Genomic DNA, 19534 nt, shown 5'->3' with positions numbered 1-19534 from the left:
CCTTTTCCTACTTAATTCTCACTACCAACACTGAGAAATAGATAAAACCATCCCCATTTTACAGATGAAAGGGCAATTCAGGATTTGGGGATCAAGACTTATTACTCCAAGTCAGTGTTCTTCCCCACTACATATTAGGTTCCTTTCAGAGAACCACCCAAACCACAACAGGAACAAACGTAAACTGTTTGCTGGTCTTACGTGAGTGATTTATTATGTATCTGGCCCCACAAATGACTGGAACTGATTATTTAGTACTCCAAAAGCTAAAAGACAGCTTTTGTAATATACCAACCCCAGGAAAAAGCAGGCCTTCTTGCCTCTTGAAACCATGAGTTAATTCTTATGAAGTCAACCCATTGTATGGTACTTGTTTTAGCAGCTAGGATACTAATACAATGCATCTGTCATTCAATGAGTGAGTGAGGAGTTTTGATCATAAACTTTCAGTATTTTGAAACTAGAGGGGACCTTTGGGCTTACTTTTAGGAAGTAGATGCTGATGAGGAAAATAGAATTATAAGAGCAAAAATAGTATAGAAAAAGTGACCTCTAGATTGCATACATTTTCTTTTCTTTCTAAAAAAAAAAGATAATCTAAACCTAAGTTTAAACCTTTCCTTGCCAACAGGCATACTCAGAGACAGAAAGTAGACTAGTAGTTGCCAGGGACTGAGGGAAGGGAGAGAATGAGGAGTTTCTTTTTGGGGTGATGAAAATGTGCTGAAATTAGTGGAGTGATTGCACAACCTTGTGAGCATAAAAAACCAATGAACTTCAAACTTTAAAAGGGTGAATTTTACGGTATGTAATTATATCTCAATTAAAAAAAAAATATCTTCCTATCAACCTTCTTCACTTAAAATAAGTTTCTGGAAAATGTGCTGGTCAGTCTCACTAAGGCAATCTAAAAACGTTCAAGTTGGCTTAGACCAGATCCTCTCATTGCCAACTCCCACTGAAACATCAAGGTGGCCAGATCAGTATGTTTCTGGTAAGCTCAGATGACACTACAAACTGGTAGCTGGCCTGCTGGGAATCCAGAGAGAAAGAGATGCCAATGGAGCAGAGACATCTTACCTAGAGAAGCCATTTTCCTTCTCCTTCTTTATTTTTGCATCTCCAGAAGCTCTAATCTAAAACATAAAATAGCAACTAATTAGTACCTATTATTATAATAAAAATAATAATTTTATTACAGTCTATGCCTGGTAGAAAGTTATAGAAGTGCAGCGGGCTTTGCTGTACGGAAACTTTTTTACTCAAAGGCCAACAGACTCTATATTAAAGAAAAAGAAAATTACTACACAATGAAGGTACTTTTTATTACCTACTTTTAAAGTAAATAAAACCAAAGTGCATCTCATCTCTTTTTTTCCCACTGGATAGTTCTGTACCTTTTCCTCCTTTCGCTTTTCCTTGTCTCTGTGTTTATCTTTATGTTTTTCTGAGCTTCCATCTTTGTGTTTGGTTTTCTCCTTCTCTTTGTGTTTCTTTTCAGAATCTTTATGTTCACTGAAAAAATAAGACACAAAGGGTTAGCCCATACTAGGAACCACATGAGTACATTTCACAAGATCAACTCACAAGATACCCTAAGATAACATGAACCATGGAAACTTACAATGCTTTAAATAAACAGTCCTGATAGAAGGTTAAAATAGAGGCTCTTGGCTGCATTTGAATTCCTTTATCTTGTTTGATGTTTTTATTTTTCAAAAGGAGAAAAGGAACCAGATAGAGAAACATAGTCATTCCAAACATACAAGGACATTTTTTAAGTGACTAAGAATGTACAGCAAAACCCACTGCACTTTCGTAACATTCTAACAGGCATAGACTATAATAAAAACTCCAAACTTAAGCAGGTGTTGTGTGAGGGGGCGGGGGTTGGGATAACTTACCAAAAATGCATTTGAAGGCTCTGTGCCAGACCCAAGACAGGCCGCATTATGTAACCAAGGCAGGGTTTCTGAAGTGAGCAGTTCAATAGAGTGGATGTCTCTTTCTAGCTTTAACTAGGAAAAGCTAGTCACTTCAAGATGGAGCTTATGTATTTTGCTTGGTCCTCTTTTCCTCACAATAAGGAAAGACCCATATGAAAGCAAAGGCATGTTCTGTGCCCTGTTGTGCTAAGAAAAGGCATATGCTAAACCCCTTGATTTTAAAGGGGTTTTTGGAAATACTGCCAGTACCATAAAAAGGCATAGCTCTTTTGGAAAACAAAATATGCCGTTACAAGGCAAAAGCCTAAAAGGTTCATACCCTCTGACCCTGGGATCCAACTCCTGGAAATTTCTCTTAGGGATATAATTTAACATTACATAAAGATGTTCATTTTGGTGCTTCCCATAATAGCAGCAGCAGCAACAACAAAAACTGGGTACAACCTAAATGATTAACTAGAAGGGGAAACTGACATATATAATATTATATAACTATTATGCTATCATTTGTGAGTACTTGAAATATACAGAGAAAATGTTCATGACATGAACGGAAAAAAGGATTCTATAAAATGAATGCATGTGGACAAGGACTAAAAAGGCAAGAAGTTAAAAATCACAAGCTATCGTTTAAGGCAGAAACATTGTGAATGAATGTTTTCTTCAGTGCACTGGGGCAGGCAGTTTAGGAAAACTTGCTCACTGCACCAATCAACATATTCCACAAGTTAACAGAAAAAGGGAGCTTGAATTCAAGCGCTGATCGGGGATCCACCCCAAATGTAGAAGAGCTGACAGCAAATCCCAACTGATGCGGACAGTCAGGCCTATAAGCAGCAACAGCTCTAGCCTTCTGCACTATTTACTATATTTTTCCCAGGTCCCCCTAGTACCTTCAGCCCAGAAAAATATATTTTTACCAGTAACAAGCACATTAGGCTCTGGCCATCCCATGAAGTTTGTTCTAAAGGGATCTGGCCAACATGCTTTGCTACACAGAAGGCCAAAAAGGGAGAAACAAACGATGGCATCCAGTTAAGCAGAGAGCCATAGACCCTGGATTGAGAGAACATCTACTGTCGCATGCATCTTTGCAAACAAAAAGAGCCGCAACTACAGAGAGAGTCTGAGTTACAAATGAGCAGAAAATCTAAAAATATAGCCAGGAGAAAAGTGGGACTTCAATTAAGACTAGTGGTAGCAACAGGAATATAGATTTAGGAAAAACCCAGGAATTGGCACAGACAGAAAAAGACAATGCCCACTTTCCCTTGTTTACATATCCTTCCCTCTACGGTGCTCTCATTAAGTTATTTTTTATACCTGCTGTGAACTTAAATACCAATTTTCTTCATGAGTAAATTTTTTTAATTGATGAGGGCAGAGCCTTGTACCAGTGTGCCAGAGGAAAAAAGGGACCAAGTTTACCCCATGCTTTTTGTTGTAAGCATCAGTCTGATGTCACTTTCTATTCAATATGACCACAGTCTGTGTACTTTTACCAAAATGCAATGTTTTATTGAAAAAATTATACTTTACTTTGCACAAAAAAGACTCCTACTGCATTCCTATGCTTACCACAAATTTGCATTAATTTCTCCAAGTTATGAATGGCTGGCCAAATTGCTCAAATTGCCAGTGATTCTTCAGTAGTTCACAGGTATGCAATTATATGCACATCATCATCAAAGTACTTGAACTTGCTATTCTATTTTACAAGCACTGTTCATGTTTTTTATATCCCTTTTTTTTTACATTAATTGTAAGAGGAATTAATAAATTCCTAAACCTATGCAAGTTTTTTGCCTAAAAACAAAAATTTTGGAAACACTTGCATCCATAATATTGATGGATGAACTTTTCTCGCCAATACATGAAAAGAAAATCACAATAAGGTAACCAAAAGACACAGTCACTGTGTTTGATGTTTTTCATATACATTTCATTCAATCCTCACCACACAGATTTTATCATCCCCTTATGCCGACTTAGAGACAGAGATTCCAGTGATCAGAAGACTTATTCAAAGTTATGACATTATAGAGAAGCAGACTTGGAATTTAAACTTAGTATTTCCACCTCCACCCAAAGTTCAGAGTCTATTTCACTAAATCGGAGCCATTACATTTCCACTAAATTGATACCTACACCACTTAAGGCAGAGAGTATTAGAGACAAATGCATGGAGAGTCTGAGATTTGATATATAAGGTCAAAACTTCATTTTACCACCAAATAAACACTTTTTGTATCTTGGACATCTGAAATGACAAAACCTTTGGGAAAGCCTCTTGTTTTGTCTTCCCATGAAACTAAAAATAGCTGATTGAGAGATCTAACTTCAGTAATGCCCCATCTGCCTTTATGTTCCATCCTCACCTCTTGCCCTCTTTCTCAATGAAAGCACTTCTTAGACCATTAGCCTGTTTCACTAGAAAACAGGCCTTTTGGCAATCACAGCTTGGGTACCTGTAAGTGTATACACAGCCCTCCAGTTTTCAGTTTTGCTGTTTATTATCACACCAAACAGATCAGGGAAAAGAAGTCAACAAATAACAAGGTAATGAGACAAGTACCCAGGCTTCTCAAGGAAAGCCAAAAAAAAAAAAAAAAATCAATGATACTACCTCTGCCTGCTAACCAGAGGTAAATCATTCAGGAAATTCATGGTTCCTGTTAAAGTAGTAACCCCTTTGTAGATCATAATTAATGACAAATACCAGAATGGGATGAAACTATTAACCTGACTTATCAGAAAACTCACTCTCTTCTGTTCCCAACTGTTCTCCACTACCAACTATTTAGATGCAAGAGAGCAGGTTTGAATTTTATAGAAGTTGAGATGGCTCGGGATTAAGGACAGCTTGTGGCGCAAGGCATTCCATTAGGGGTTACCAGGAATTTGGATTTTAGAGCCCAACTAGGCCTCTGAACACAGTGTTAACATCATCTTAACTTGTCAGGTTCCTGTTTCTGCCTCAAGGAATGTATGTAGAGCAGAGTACCTGGAGTCCTATCCCTCCCTCATCCATAACCTCCACACTGGCAGGAGTGTTAGCAAACAAAGTCCCACTGCCAGTCCTTTCTAGTAATTTACCTCAAGTAGGTAGCAAAGCCACCTTGGGGATAAAGTTCTGTGATGAAGAAGCATGTTTAAGGCTGTGCCATGAAAGTTAGAAGAAGGATATGGTAGAAAATTCAGCCCATTTGGGGCCAGTTAGGCTGACTCACCACCATTCACAATTTTCTTAACATGCATCACTTTTTCCAAAAGGTTTAAAACTAGTTTCACTTTCATGGTGGCTGAAAGAGCTGCACCTTCTCCACTGATAGCGAAAATGAAGGAAACTATACAAAATCAAGAGAGTTTTGCCTCAACCCACTTTTTGCGCCTCATTTTCTACTATCTCATTCTGTGTACCCCAGGCATCCCCCCTAATTGATTCTTCCCAGAACAAAGAACATACTGGAAGGCCTCCGTGTATTTTTTTTTTTTAATTTTATTTCGAAATAAATTCAAACTTACAGGAACAGTTGCAAAAACAACATAAACCCCATACACAGAACTCCAGCATACCCTGACCCCCCTTCCCCAATACACCAACTTTAACATCCTGTCACACCACCATTTTTTTCTTTCCCTCCCTCCCTCCCTATCACCCATCATCTATTGCTCTGTCTTCTGAACATGAGAGCAAGCTGCACACATCCTTGAACAAACAATACAATTCACATATACATTTCCCATGTACAAGAACATTCTTTTATGCAATCCCATTAAGTGCAGCTAAGAAGTTCAAGAAATTCAACATTGATATGAAGCTTACATTCTATATTTCCTTTTTTTTTTTTAATGTCCCATCTGTGTCCCTTTGAGCCTCCTCTCCTCCATCCTCAGATCTCATCCAGGATCATCCTTGGCATTTAATTGTCATCTATTTAGACTTTTTTTTTCAATTGTGGAAACATATATACAGCCTAAATCTTCCCATTCCAACCCCTCCCTAGCATTCCATTAGTGGGATTAATCACATTTAGAATGTTGCAATGCTATCACCTTACCACCATCCATTACTAGAAATTTCCCTTCACCCCAAACAGAAACCCTACACTCATTTCTTAACTCCCCATTGCCCCTTCCCCCATTTCTCATAACCCATACTCTACTTTTCATCTCTATGGTCATATTCTCTGATACTTTGTTTTCGTTTACCATGGGGCTTAAACTTAACCTCTTAAATCTATAACAATTTTGTTTTTCTTTGATACCAACTTAACTTCAATAGGACACATAAACTATGTTCCTATACTCCTCCATTCCCCCACCTTGATGTAGTTCTTGTCAAAAATTACTTATTTTACATTGAGTCCAAAACCACTGATTTATCATTAAGGTTTAGGGAGTAAATAGTGGAGTTACAAATCAAAATAGTGGAGTTACAAATCAAAATTACAGTTACAAATAAAAAACTACAGTAGTATTGGTATTTATATTTACCATGTGATCTTTACTGTAAATCTTTATTTCTTCATGTGGTTTCAGTCAATTGTTTAGTGTCCCTTCCTTTCAGCCTGCTCAACTCCCTTTAACATTTCTTATAGGACTGCTCCACTGGTGATGAAGTCCCTCAGCTTATCTGGGAATGGTTTTCATCTCCCCCTCATTTTTAACCTCCAGGTGTTTGTGAATTCTCCAGGTCTGTGATGGTTATTGACTTCTATTTGTATTCCATTGTGGTCAGAGAAATGTGCTTTGAACAAATTCAATATATATATATATATATATATATTTTTTTTTTTTTTTTTAATTTATTGAGGCCTGTTTTATGTCCCAGCATACGGTCCATTCTGGACAAAGATCCATGATCACTAGAGAAGAATGTGTGTCCCGGTGACCTGGGATGTAATGTTCTATATATGTCTGTTAAATTTCTCTCTCTCTCTCTCTCCTTTCTTCGTCTCTATGTCGGTAGGGCTCCCTTTAGAATCTGAAGTAGGGCACGTCTTTTATTAGCAAAATCTCTCAGCATTTGTTTGTCTGTGAAAAATTTAAACCCTCCCTCAAATTTGAAGGAGAGTTTTTCTGGATAAAGTATTCTTGGTTGGAAAATTTTCTCTCTCAGAATTTTAAATATTTCATGCCACTGCCTTCTCACCTCCTCGGTGGCTGCTGAGTAGTCACTACTTAGTCTTATGTTGTTTCCTTTGTATGTGGTGAATTGCTTTTCTCTTGCTGCTTTCAGAACTTGCTCCTTCTCTTCAGTATTTGACAGTCTGATCAGAATATGTCTCGGAGTGGGTTTATTTGGATTTATTCTACTTGGAGTTCGCTGGGCATTTATGCTTTGTGTATTTATATTGTGCAGAAGGTATGGGAAGTTTTCCCCAACCATTTCTTTGAATACCCTCTAGACCCTTAACCTTCTCTTCCCCTTCTGGGACACCAATGAGTCTTAAATTTGGATATTCTCACTGCCCTCCCCCCTACGTGGGATCAGACACCCAGGGAAGTGAATCTCCCTGGCAACGTGGAATATGACTCCCGGGGAGGAATGTAGACCCGGCATCGTGGGATGGAGATCATCTTCTTGACCAAAAAGGGGATGTGAAAGGAAATGAAATAAGCTTCAGTGGCAGAGAGATTCCAAAACGAGCCGAGAGATCACTCTGGTGGGCACTCTTACGCACACTTTAGACAACCTTTTTTAGGTTCTAAAGAATTGGGGTAGCTGGTGGTGGATACCTGAAACTATTAAACTACAACCCAGAACCCATGAATCTCAAAGACAGTTGTATAAAAATGTAGCTTATGAGGGGTGACAATGGGATTGGGAAAGCCATAAGGACCACACTCCCCTTTGTCTAATTTATGGATGGATGTGTAGAAAAGTAGGGGAAGGAAACAAACAGACAAAGGTACCCAGTGTTCTTTTTTACTTCAATTGCTCTTTTTCACTCTAATTATTATTCTTGTTATTTTTGTGTGTGTGCTAATGAAGGTGTCAGGGATTGATTTAGGTGATGAATGTACAACTATGTAATGGTACTGTGAACAATCGAAAGTACGATTTGTTTTGTATGACTGCGTGGTATGTGAATATATCTCAATAAAATGATGATTAAAAAAAATGTTATTATTCAAAATTGAAAATTATGTCTGAAATGAATTCTAGAAAGTACACAAGAGAGAAAAATTACTTACAAGTACAACTCTAAATTATGCTTATCTTACGCAATCAGTAGTGGAAAGACTGATTAAAAGGCTACAAAATAAAAGCTAATTTAAGTATATAAAAAAAAAATTTGGATATTCTATTTTATTTTATTTTTTAACTTTATAGCTGTTAGTTATTAATTTGTACATATAGTTCAGTAGCATGGATCCAACAAGAAACAAACAACTCTCCTATAAGCATTTCTACATGAATCATGGTAGTCTAAATTGTACTTTAAGTGCCAGTAGTTTTTCTTATAAAATATTATTAAATAGCACCAAAATTACTTGAAAATAAAGTGAAACATTACTAGGAATACAGAATACAGGTTTAATTTTTAACTAAAAGAGAGAAAGCATCTCCCTGACAAAGTATCAATTAGACATGGATTATTTTAAGATTATGGCCAGATAAAAATCTGTCATAAAACATTTTGGGATTTTGCTTGGAAAAGTTGAAAGGAAAGGATTGTGTATCAGTCTTTTACATTCTATTCCAAAATAAGATATATATGTTTACATAATCAAGACAGTGCAATCTCACCAATGACATTTCTTATGGGAGATATATTTACTCATTCTATATATTAGTTCAACAAGAAAACAAATATAATTAAAAGTGCTTTAAAGCAATCTGATTAGAGCAACATTTACATTAAGTACAAAATATACAGCAAAATGAACATTTTGTTAAATAGGCCTGTAGGTTAACAATACCTTATTTAAAGGAATAAGTTTTCATGAATCTATTTTCATATTTCTTTGTTTTATTATATTTGATGCCTACTGTCCCCACTGTGTGCTTCTATTACTGCTTTTCCTAGGATATTTATATATTCTATCTCTAAGTATCCGTCAAAATTTATCTGTAAAGTTAATTTAAAAAGTACTATTCTCCAAGTAAAAAAATAAGACATGTCATGTTTTTTTAAAACAGCTGTACACAAAACTATTGTAGGATTTTGAAAGAAATGTTCATTGATCATAAATTCGTCATTATAAAATTTATACTTTTGTACTAAAGCAAAAATTGCCTTTAAAATTAAGTGTTGCCCGTGGAATATGACTCCCGGTGAGGAATGTAGACCTGGCATCGTGGGACGGAGAACATCTTCTTGACCAAAAGAGGGATGTGAAAGGAAATGAAATAAGCTTCAGTAGCAGAGAGATTCCAAAAGGAGCCGAGAGGTCACTCTGGTGGGCACTCTTACGCACAATTTAGACAACCCTTTTTAGGTTCTAAAGAATTGGGGTAGCTGGTGGTGGATACCTGAAACTATCAAACTACAACCCAGAACCCATGAATCTTGAAGACAGTTGTATAAAAATGTAACTTATGAGGGGTGACAATGGGATTGGGGAAGCCATAAGGACCACACTCCACTTTGTCTAGTTTATGGATGGATGAGTAGAAAAATAGGGGAAGGAAACAAACAGATAAAGGTACCCAGTGTTCCTTTTTACTTCAATTGCTCTTTTTCACTTTAATTATCATTCTTGTTATTTTTGTGTGTGCGCTAATGAAGGGGTCAGGGATTGATTTAGGTGATGAATGTACAACTATGTAATGGTACTGTAAACAATCGAAAGTACGATTTGTTTTGTATGACTGCATGGTATGTGAATATATCTCAATAAAATGATTAAAAAAAAAAAACAACTGAATCCCCAACAATTTCTTTGAATACTCTTCCTAGACCTTTACCCTTTTCTTCCCCTTCTGGGACACCAATGAGTCTTATATTTGGACGTTTCATATTATCTATCATATCCCTGAGGTCCATTTCGATTTTTTCAATTTTTTTCCCCATTCTTTCTTTTATGCTTTCATTTTCCATTCTGTCATCTTCCAGGTCACTGATTCGTTGTTCAACTTCCTCTAGTCTTGTACTATGAGTGTCCAGAATCTTTTTAATTTGGTCAACAGTTTCTTTAATTTCCATAAGATCATCAATTTTTTTATTTAGTCTTGCAATGTCTTCTTTATGCTCTTCTAGAGTCTTCTTGATTTCTTTCATATCCCGTAGTATGGTCTCATTGTTCATCTTTAGTTCTTTGAGTAGCTGCTCTAGGTGCTGTGTCTCTTCTGGTCTTTTGATTTGGGTGCTTGGGCTTGGGTTATCCATATCGTCTGGTTTTTTCATATGCTTTATAATTTTCTGTTGTTTTTGGCCTCATGGCATTTGCTGAACTTGATAGGGTTCTTTTAGGGTTTGTAGACCTACTGAAGTCCTTATCTCTAATTTATCAGATCTACAGCTTCGTGGAGTACTTTCTCTAACTAACCAGCAGGTGGCGTCCACGAGCCACCTGTTCTCCACAAGCCAGTTCTCCCCTGCTTAGCCTTTTTGGTGAGTGGGGGAGTGAGTCTTGTGGGGCCCAATTGGTGTACCAAGCTTGCGTGTGTAGTTGGTGTTGCCTGCCCTGTATGTGGGGCGTGTTTCTGGGCAGTCGGGGAGGGGGGGTGGCCTTGACAATCAAATCTCCCTGATGATCCTAGAGTTTTAAAGCTGCTGCAATAGTCTAATCCTTCAGTTCAGTCCTGCCACAGTTTCTCTCTGCCACTGACCCACAAGTCTTTGGTATTGGCGTATGGCTCCTGAGACTTGCAAGTGGGCCCCTCTTCCAGGCTGTGCACCCCGGGTCCTCTGTTGAGGGATGACTGTGCTATGTCACAGGTGAGTGCCGTCCCCCCAGGGCAGTTCTGGGCTGCTGGGCTGTGTAGGGAGGCTCCCAGTCTGCTCAAATGATGGCTGAATGGGGCTTTGTTAATTCACACTGCTCCACCTTCCCAGCTCTGGGACAATCAGCTGAGGTTGCAGGGAAGGCTAATGTCCACGCCCAGTTTTGTGGTGTGTGCCTGTTATTTGAAGCACTTCCGTCACACTGGGTTGTCTGGGGCAGCTCTGGGCTATGGGGCTGGCGATGGGCAGGAGTGTTTCCTGTCCACCAGGATGGTGGCTGTGAGCAGACACCCCCCTTTTCTTGGGAAGTTGTGGTGTTTAGTGAATTTTCTCAGCCACTGGATTATTGCCTTTTGTCTCAGAGCTCTCTTAGTTCTGCTCTTGACTTGACGTGCCCAAATTGCAATTCTTTGAAGCTTTCTGTATTGGGCTTCTTAGAGTAATTGTTTTAGAAAAAGAAAAAAGGATTAAAAAAAAAAAAAAAAAAGGGCCTTCCTCAGAGATCTAATGGGTTATTGAAATGCTAATAGACAAAGCAGCCAGGGCCATTAAGGAAAGGTCCACAGGGCAGAGAGATCGGCTTTGCTTCGGGATTTGCATATGCGCCTCAAGGCCTGAGCTCCGCCCTTCCCCTTTCTGTGTTCACCAGAACTCCAAAAATCCTCTGCTTTTATTTTGGAGTTTTTCGTGTTATTTTTTTTTTCTATGCCTGTCTCCTCTCTGCTGGGTTGGCAGCTCTCAGATTCTCTGCAGTCTGGTCTCAGTCTATCTATGGTTGGAGTATGAATCAGTAGAATGAGTTTCTGAGAAGGGTTACCACTGCAGTTCTCCCTTCTCCTTCCCGGAGCTGGCAGCCCCTCCTCCCACGGGACTGAGCCTGGCAGGGAGGCGCGCGGGTCCCCTGGCCGCAAAAACTTACAGATTTCGCTGATCTCAGCAGTTCGACATTTTCATGAGTGTTGTATGAAGTATGCCCAAAGTCAGATTGCTCTGTGGTGTCCAGTCCACGCAGTTCCTGGCTTTTTACCTACTTTCCTGGAGGAGTAACTAAAACTTACAGCTCACCAGTCTGCCATCTTGCCCCGCCTCCCCTCTGCAATTTCTTCTTTATGCTTGTCTAGGGTCTTCTTTATGTCCTTTATATCCTGTGCTATGCTCTCATTGTTTGTCTTTAGTTCTTTGATTAATTGCGCCAAGTACTGTGTGTCTTCTGATCTTTTGATTTGGGTGTTTGGGTTTGGGTTCTCCATATCATCTGGTTTTATCATATGCTTTAAAATTTTCTGTTGTTTTTGGCCTCTTGGCATTTGCTTTACTTGATAGGGTTCTTTCAAGTTATAAAAAATACCAATCTCTAACTTGTCAGATCTATAGCTTGGTGGCATACACTTTCTCTAACTAACCAGCAGACGGTGTCCACGAGTCACCTATTCCCCTCAAGTCAGTTCTCCCCAACTTTGTCTTTGTGGTATGTGGGGATCTGATTCTTGTGGGGTTCAACTGGTGCACTAAGTTTGGGTGTGTTGTTGGTGCTGTCCACCCTGAATGTGGGGCGTGTGTCTGGGTGGTTAGGGACACAGGACAGCTTTAATAATCAAACCTCCCAGGTGTTCCTGGAGATTTAAGGCTGTTTCAAGAGTCTAAGCCTTCATTTCAGTCTTGCCACAGATTGTCCCTGCCGCTGACCCACAAATCCTTGGTATTGGTGTAGGGTTCCTGGGATTTCCGAGTGGGTCCCCCTTCTCAGCCGTGCTCCTCTAGGACCTCTGCTGAGGGAAGGTTGTGCCACGTCACAAGTGCATGCCGGCCCTCCGGGAAAGCCCTGGGCCATAGGGCCATTCAGGGGCGTTTCCAGCCTGATGTAAAGATGGCTGAATGGGGCGTGTTAATTTCCCCCTTTTCGCACAGCTCCACCTTCTCAGCTCCGGGACAATTAGCTGTGGGTGCACTAAAGGCCACTGTCCATGGCCAATATTGTGGCATGCGCACGGTGCTGCTGGAAACACTCCCTGTCACACTGGGTTTCTTGGTGCGGCTCTGGGCTGTGGGTCTGGCCCCGGGCAGGAGGGTCCCCAGCTCGCCAGGGAGATGGCTGCAAGGGGCGCAGTTTCTTTCTCCTTTTGGCTCCCCTCTGCCCACCTGGCCCTGACACAATCAGCAGCAGGTGTGGGAAGGGCTATCCTCCATGCCAGACACTAAGGCATTGGTACAGTCCGCTCCTGCTGTGCTTCACTGCGTGGTTCTCCCCATCATATCCACAGCTGAGTCCTGGGTTGTTTTTTTTTTTTTTAAAAAAAAAACTAGTCTGTCTGCAAACACCAACCCATGGTCTCCCCACACAGCAGTGGGGCCGCCGGACTTTCAGCCGGCTCACTCACTCATTTCAGAATGTAGACTCCTGGTTTCACCAAATGCACGGTCCGTGTAGATTTAGCAGACCTTGTCTGGCTGATGCATCGCTGGAACTGGTGTTATGGGTCACTTTCTGGTTTTTATCTAGTATTTTTCACGGAGGTGTTTTTTGCCCTGTCTCACCTAGCCGTCATCTTAGGTTCCTCCGGCTTCCATGTATTTTTATGCTTTTCTCCCTGCCTGGAATGCTCCTTTCTATTCATCACCACCATGAACTACTAAAAACACTGAATACAGTCCATTATAATAGTGCTAGATATAACTGAAAAAACAGGGCTTTCAATTAGATATTATCAGTAACTAGATTCTATTACCAGGCTTTGTGATCATCATCATCATAATCATCATCTCAATGATTTAGTATGTTACAGTTTCCAAAGAGCTATCATGTGCATAATTGCATCAAATTCTATCACCACAAATCTGGAAACTTAACAAGGCAAGTACTGTTATCAACATTAGACCAAAACAGAAAACAAGACCCAGAGAAGTTAAATGGCTTGCATTAGGACATACAGCTAGTAAGTGGCAAGACCTGGATCTTGACTTCTATTTTACTGACTCCTATATGAATCAGGGTGGTACTCACTTTCTTCATTTCTGAACTACCCAATAGTCTCTACTTACCTCTGTTAAACTGATGTACAGATAAACAGAGATTGAGAAAATCGCTCATTAAAAAAGCAGTAACAAAGGAGAGGCTAGGCCTCCCTATATTTGTGCCTAAGAGTCTCCTCCTGAATGCCTCTTTGTTGCTCAGATGTGGCCCTCTCTCTCTGGCTAAGCCAACTTGAAAGGTGAAATCACTGCTCTCCCCCCTACGTGGGATCAGACACCCAGGGAAGTGAATCTCCCTGGCAACGTGGAATATGACTCCCGGGGAGGAATGTAGACCCGGCATCATGGGATGGAGAACATCTTCTTGACCAAAAGGGGGATGTGAAAGGAAATGAAATAAGCTTCAGTGGCAGAGAGATTCCAAAACGAGCCGAGAGATCACTCTGGTGGGCACTCTTACGCACACTTTAGACAACCTTTTTTAGGTTCTAAAGAATTGGGGTAGCTGGTGGTGGATACCTGGAACTATTAAACTACAACCCAGAACCCATGAATCTCGAAGACAGTTGTATAAAAATGTAGCTTATGAGGGGTGACAGTGGGATTGGGAATGCCATAAGGACCAAACTCCACTTTGTCTAGTTTATGGATGGATGTGTAGAAAAGTAGGGGAAGGAAACAAACAGACAAAGGTACCCAGTGTTCTTTTTTACTTCAATTGCTCTTTTTCACTCTAATTATTATTCTTGTTATTTTTGTGTGTGTGCTAATGAAGGTGTCAGGGATTGATTTAGGTGATGAATGTACAACTATGTAATGGTACTGTAAACAATCGAAAGTACAATTTGTTTTGTATGACTGCATGGTATGTGAATATATCTCAATAAAATGATGATTAAAAAAAACACACACACACACACACAAAAATGAACCTTCTCAAATTAAAAAAAAAAAAAAAAAGCAGTAAATAAATCTTTCAAATTTGATTACTTTCAGAAAAATCTCCCCTAATCAGAAAAACTGGATGCTTAATTCAAATGCAATTACCTAAAAATCCTACATTCTCTCCATTCCAATTTATGTAGCATTTGGAACCAAGGGGAAAGCAGAAACCAAAAGCAGCATTATTCTCAGATGTTTCTCACCATGACAGTATAGATTAGCACTGCCAGTAAGGCTGGAAAAGTATTTCCCCCTTACTATTTCACAGCAGTAGTTTTCTGCCTTCCCTGGCTTTCTACAAATTTGTCACCCCAGTCTGAGTGTCAGGTTTAAAATTGGTCAGGGATGCACAGTCAAAACCTAGCACAAGGAATCTCGATTTTCACATGTGACAGTCTTATTTTCTAAAAGCTCCTGCAAATATTGTTTTTAGTAATATTTTGTTTATATACAATCTGTAGTAAAAAGATAATTTATTGTTAAGAACACAAACTGTAAGAGTCATACAGTAAGACCCTAAAAGCCCAGTGAGTCCCTGGCATTCTAGAAAAAGTATTCCTTTTGTTTCTTTTAAGAGTATTAATATATTTTTAAAAAGGACCCAGAACAACACACTTTTAAACAACCAATGGATCAAATAAAAAAATTTACAAGGAAAATCAGGAAACATCTTGAGGCAAATGGAAATGAATACACAATATGCCAAAACTTACAAGATGTCGCATAGGCAGTGCTGAGACGGAAATTTAGAGCTCTAAATGTTTATATTATAAAAAAGAAAAATCTCAAATCAGAGACCTAACCTTACAACTGGAGGATATAGAAAAAAAGAGTAAACTAAACCCAAAGCAAGCAAAAGGAAAGAAATAACAAATATTAGAATGGAGAAAAATGAATTTTAAAAAGAATTTTAAAACAGAATAAACAAAACTGAAAGTTGGGTCTTTGGAAACATCACTAACATTGACAAACCTTTAGCTAAACTGACAAAGAAAAAAAGAGAAGACAGAAACAACTAAAATCAGAAACAAAAGAGGGGACATTACTACCGGCCCCACAAGAAATAAAAAGGATTATAAGAGAATATTTTGAACAAATGTATGCTAACAAATTAGATGACCTAGATGAAATGGACAAATTCCTAGAAACACACATCTACATACAATGACCCAAGAAGGAGATCTCAACAGACCAATAATAAGTAAAGAGATTGAATCAGTCATCAAAAGCCTCCCCAAAAAAGAAAAAAATCCATTCATAGAAAAATCAACACCAATCCTGCTCAAACCGTTCCAAAAAGGAGAAGAGGAGGGAACACTCCTTAACTCATTCTATGAGTCATCATCACTCTCATACAAAAGCCAGATAAAGATATCATAATAAATTTATAGATCAATATCCCCTATTTGAATATAGATGCAAAAATCCTCAAAAAAAAAAAAAAAAAACATTACCAGGAAACCAAATCCAACAGCACAATAAAAGAATTATACACCATGATCAAGTGGGATTTATGACAGGAATGCAAGGGTGGTTCAGTATGAGAAAATCAATTAATGTAATACACCATTAATAGAACAAAGGGAAAAAATATGATCTCAACTGACTCAAGAAAAGGTATGTGACAAAATTCAGCACCACTTCTTGATAAAGACACTCAAAAAACTACGAATAGCAGGAAAGTTCCTCAACATGATAAAGGGCTATATGAAAAACCCACTGCTAACTTCATATATCAATAGTGACCTAAAGCTTTATCCCTAAGATTCGGAACAAGTATGCCCACTGTTACCCCTGTTACTCAACAGTGTACTGGAAGTTCTAGTCAGAGCAATTAGACAAGAAAAAGAAATAAAAAGGCATCCAAATTGGAAAGGAAAAGGTAAAACTTTCCCTATTTGCAGATAACATGATCCAATATACAGAAAATCCTGAAAATCCAAAACAAAGCTACTAGAGTTAATAAACAAATTCAGCAAAGTGGCTGACTACAAGAGCAATACAGAAAAATCAGTAGTGCTTCTCAACACTAATGCAGAACAAAGTAAAGAGGAAATCAAGTAAAATATTCCATTTACAATAGCAACTAAAAGATTTAAATATCTAGGGATAAATTTAACCACGGATGTAAGGGATTTGCATGTGGAAAACTATAAAACATTGCAAAAAGAAATCAAAGATGACCAAAAGAAATGGAAGGACATTCTGTGTTACAAATTGAGAGACTAAATATTGTTAAAATGTCAATCTACCCAAAGCAATTTACAGACTTAATGCAATCCCAATCAAAATTTCAACACAGCCCTCTTTGCAGAAATTGAAATACCAATCATCAAATTTATATGGAAGAGTAAGGAATCCCAAATAGCCAAAACCATCTTGAAAAAGAAGAACAATGTTGGAAGACTTTCTTCCGGATTGTAAAACTTATTACAAAGCTACAGGAATCAAAACCGCATGGAACTGGCAGAAGGCCAGACTCCTGACTAATGGAATCAAATTGAGAGTTCACAAATAAACCCTCACATCTATGGCCAATTGATTTTTGACAAGGGTGCCAAGTCCACTCAATGGAGACAGAATAGTGTCTTCAACAAGTGGTGCTGGAGAAACGGGATTATCTAAATATGTGTAAGAATGAAGGTGGATCTCTACCTTACACCCTATATAAAAATTAACTCAAAAGGAATTAAAGACCTAAATATAAGAACCCAAACTCCTAAAAGAAAATCTAAGGAAGCACCTTCAGGACCTTGTGTTAGGCAACGGTTTCTTAGATTTATAACAACAGCTCGAGCAACAAGAGAGAAAAGAGATAAATGGGACTTCATCAAAATTTAAAACTTTTGTGCAAAGGACCTCATCATGCAAGTAAAAAGAAAAATATGTGGAAACCACATGTTCAATAAGATTTTAAAATCCAGAATATATGAAGAAATCCTACAAGTCAACAACACAAAGATAAACAACCCAATTTAAAAATGGGCAAAAGTCTTGAATAGACATTTCTCCAAAGACGATATACTAATGGCCAACATACATGGAAAGATGGTCATCATTAGCCATTAAGGAAATGCAAATCAAATACAATGAGATATCGTTTCAAACCCACTAGAATGGCTACTACTAAAAAACAAACAAACAAACAAAAAACACAAAAAAGCAAAAACAAAAAAGTAAGTGTTGAAGAGGATGTGGAAAAACAGGAACACTTGTTCATTGTGGGTGGGAATGTAAAAGGGTGCAGGCCTCTGTGGAATACAGTTTGGCAGCTCCTCAGAAAGTTAGGTATAGAATTATCAAATGACCTGGCAATCCCACTTCTAGGTTTATACCCTAAATAACTGAAAGTAGGGACTCGAACAGGTATTTGCACACTGATGTTCATAGTGGCAATATTCATAATTCCCAACAGACAGAAGCAACCCCAAGTGTCCGTCAACAGACAAATGGATAAACAAAACATAGTGTATACAAAGAATGGACTATTTAGTAGTAAAGAAGAATAAAGTTCTGAAACATGCAACAACATGGATGAATTTTAAAGACATGTTGAATGAACTAGGCAAGACAGAAAAGGACAAATGTTATACGATTCTACTTAAATGAATAAACAAATTCATAAAGACATAGAGTAGACTAGAGGTTATCAGAGGATAGGGGAAGGAAAAATGGAATTATTGCTTACTGGGTACAGAGATTCTGTTTTGGTTATGGATAGTTGTGATGGTAGCACAACACTATAAAATTGTAATTAATGTCACTGAACTGATACATATAATGTGTGTTACCAGAATTTTCAAAAATTAATTTAATTTTTTTAAAAATGGACCTGAAGTGCTAAATATTGATACTAACAGAAAGGAGCCATGTCAGAGACAAATGATGATAGAAGAAATTATTTTTGATTTTGGCATGAGTTCTTCCTCTGATGTTACAGGCCAAACAAGAGTCAATCAGGGATGGGGTTTCATAGGGTCAGAATTTGATGAGATTAATGTTTCTAGTACAAAAAAAATTAAGGTATTTGGTGCCCAAAGAGAAAAGGCAGCATATGAAATAACCCGGCATTTTAAAACCTGAGCTGCCTATCACATGCATACAAGGAAGGAATGACTGTAATTAAACACAGATATTTTGCAGACACAGCTAACCTCCCTTACAGGAGATTTTTTTTTCAAGTGAAAATAATGCAGTGAGGGTGGGGGGACATACCAGGACTCAGGAACCCTGGTCTGTATACTTACCCTGCTACCACATTGCCGTGTGACTGGTCACATCACCTCAGGCTCCTGTACACATAAAGAGGAGCTAAGATGGCATGATCTTCAATACTTTCTCCCTTATTTTGTATCTTGAGTAAGGGCAATTAAGAAGAAACTAAATAAATGAGATCTCTTGAAGATAGGGCCACAGACTCTTCTATCAGAGCAGAAAGGATGGTTTCCCACTCTGATACTCCAAGTATGTAGGACTGTTACTACACAGGAGAAAGAGGCATCTTAAATTTGGGTCCTAAGTACAGCCCAATGACAAGTGATCGATGCCAGTACCTAGCAGAAAAGGAAGGAACGTAGAAACGCACTAGAGTAAAAACTTGTTTCCTTTCTAATGAGTAGTCACAGAATTAGCTAGGACTGATTAGCAAAGAGTATCAAATGACATATTTTGGAATAGAACATGATAAATCTTAATTATTGTGGGCTTCAGAAGTGATTAAACAATTCTCAAGATTCCCTTAATCAGCTACAGAAGGAAGCTGAAAGAAACCCAAAACTA

The 19534-nt window shown here is 38.5% G+C and overlaps 1 protein-coding gene across 3 annotated transcripts in view; it reads right to left on the bottom strand.

Annotated features, from left to right (window-relative positions):
* Positions 1-19534, bottom strand: part of TOP1 (DNA topoisomerase I) — a 97177-nt gene that overhangs the window by 42516 nt on the left and 35127 nt on the right. For all 3 annotated transcript variants that reach the window (XR_005213223.1, XM_037812465.1, XM_037812466.1), the window contains exons 4-5: positions 1398-1515; positions 1081-1136 (exon numbers count right to left, since the gene is read on the bottom strand). Coding sequence is in view for 2 of the 3 variants with exons in the window: in XM_037812465.1 (XP_037668393.1) it covers positions 1081-1136; positions 1398-1515 (174 nt within the window). In the remaining variant the exon portion in view is untranslated. The remainder of the gene's footprint in view (positions 1-1080; positions 1137-1397; positions 1516-19534) is intronic.

The sequence above is a fragment of the Choloepus didactylus genome, chromosome 19 (assembly GCF_015220235.1).
Source record: "Choloepus didactylus isolate mChoDid1 chromosome 19, mChoDid1.pri, whole genome shotgun sequence".
NCBI classification, from domain to species: Eukaryota; Metazoa; Chordata; class Mammalia; order Pilosa; family Megalonychidae; genus Choloepus; species Choloepus didactylus.
Note: the sequence above shows the minus strand (reverse complement) of the source record. Positions and strands in the feature narration are given on the sequence as shown.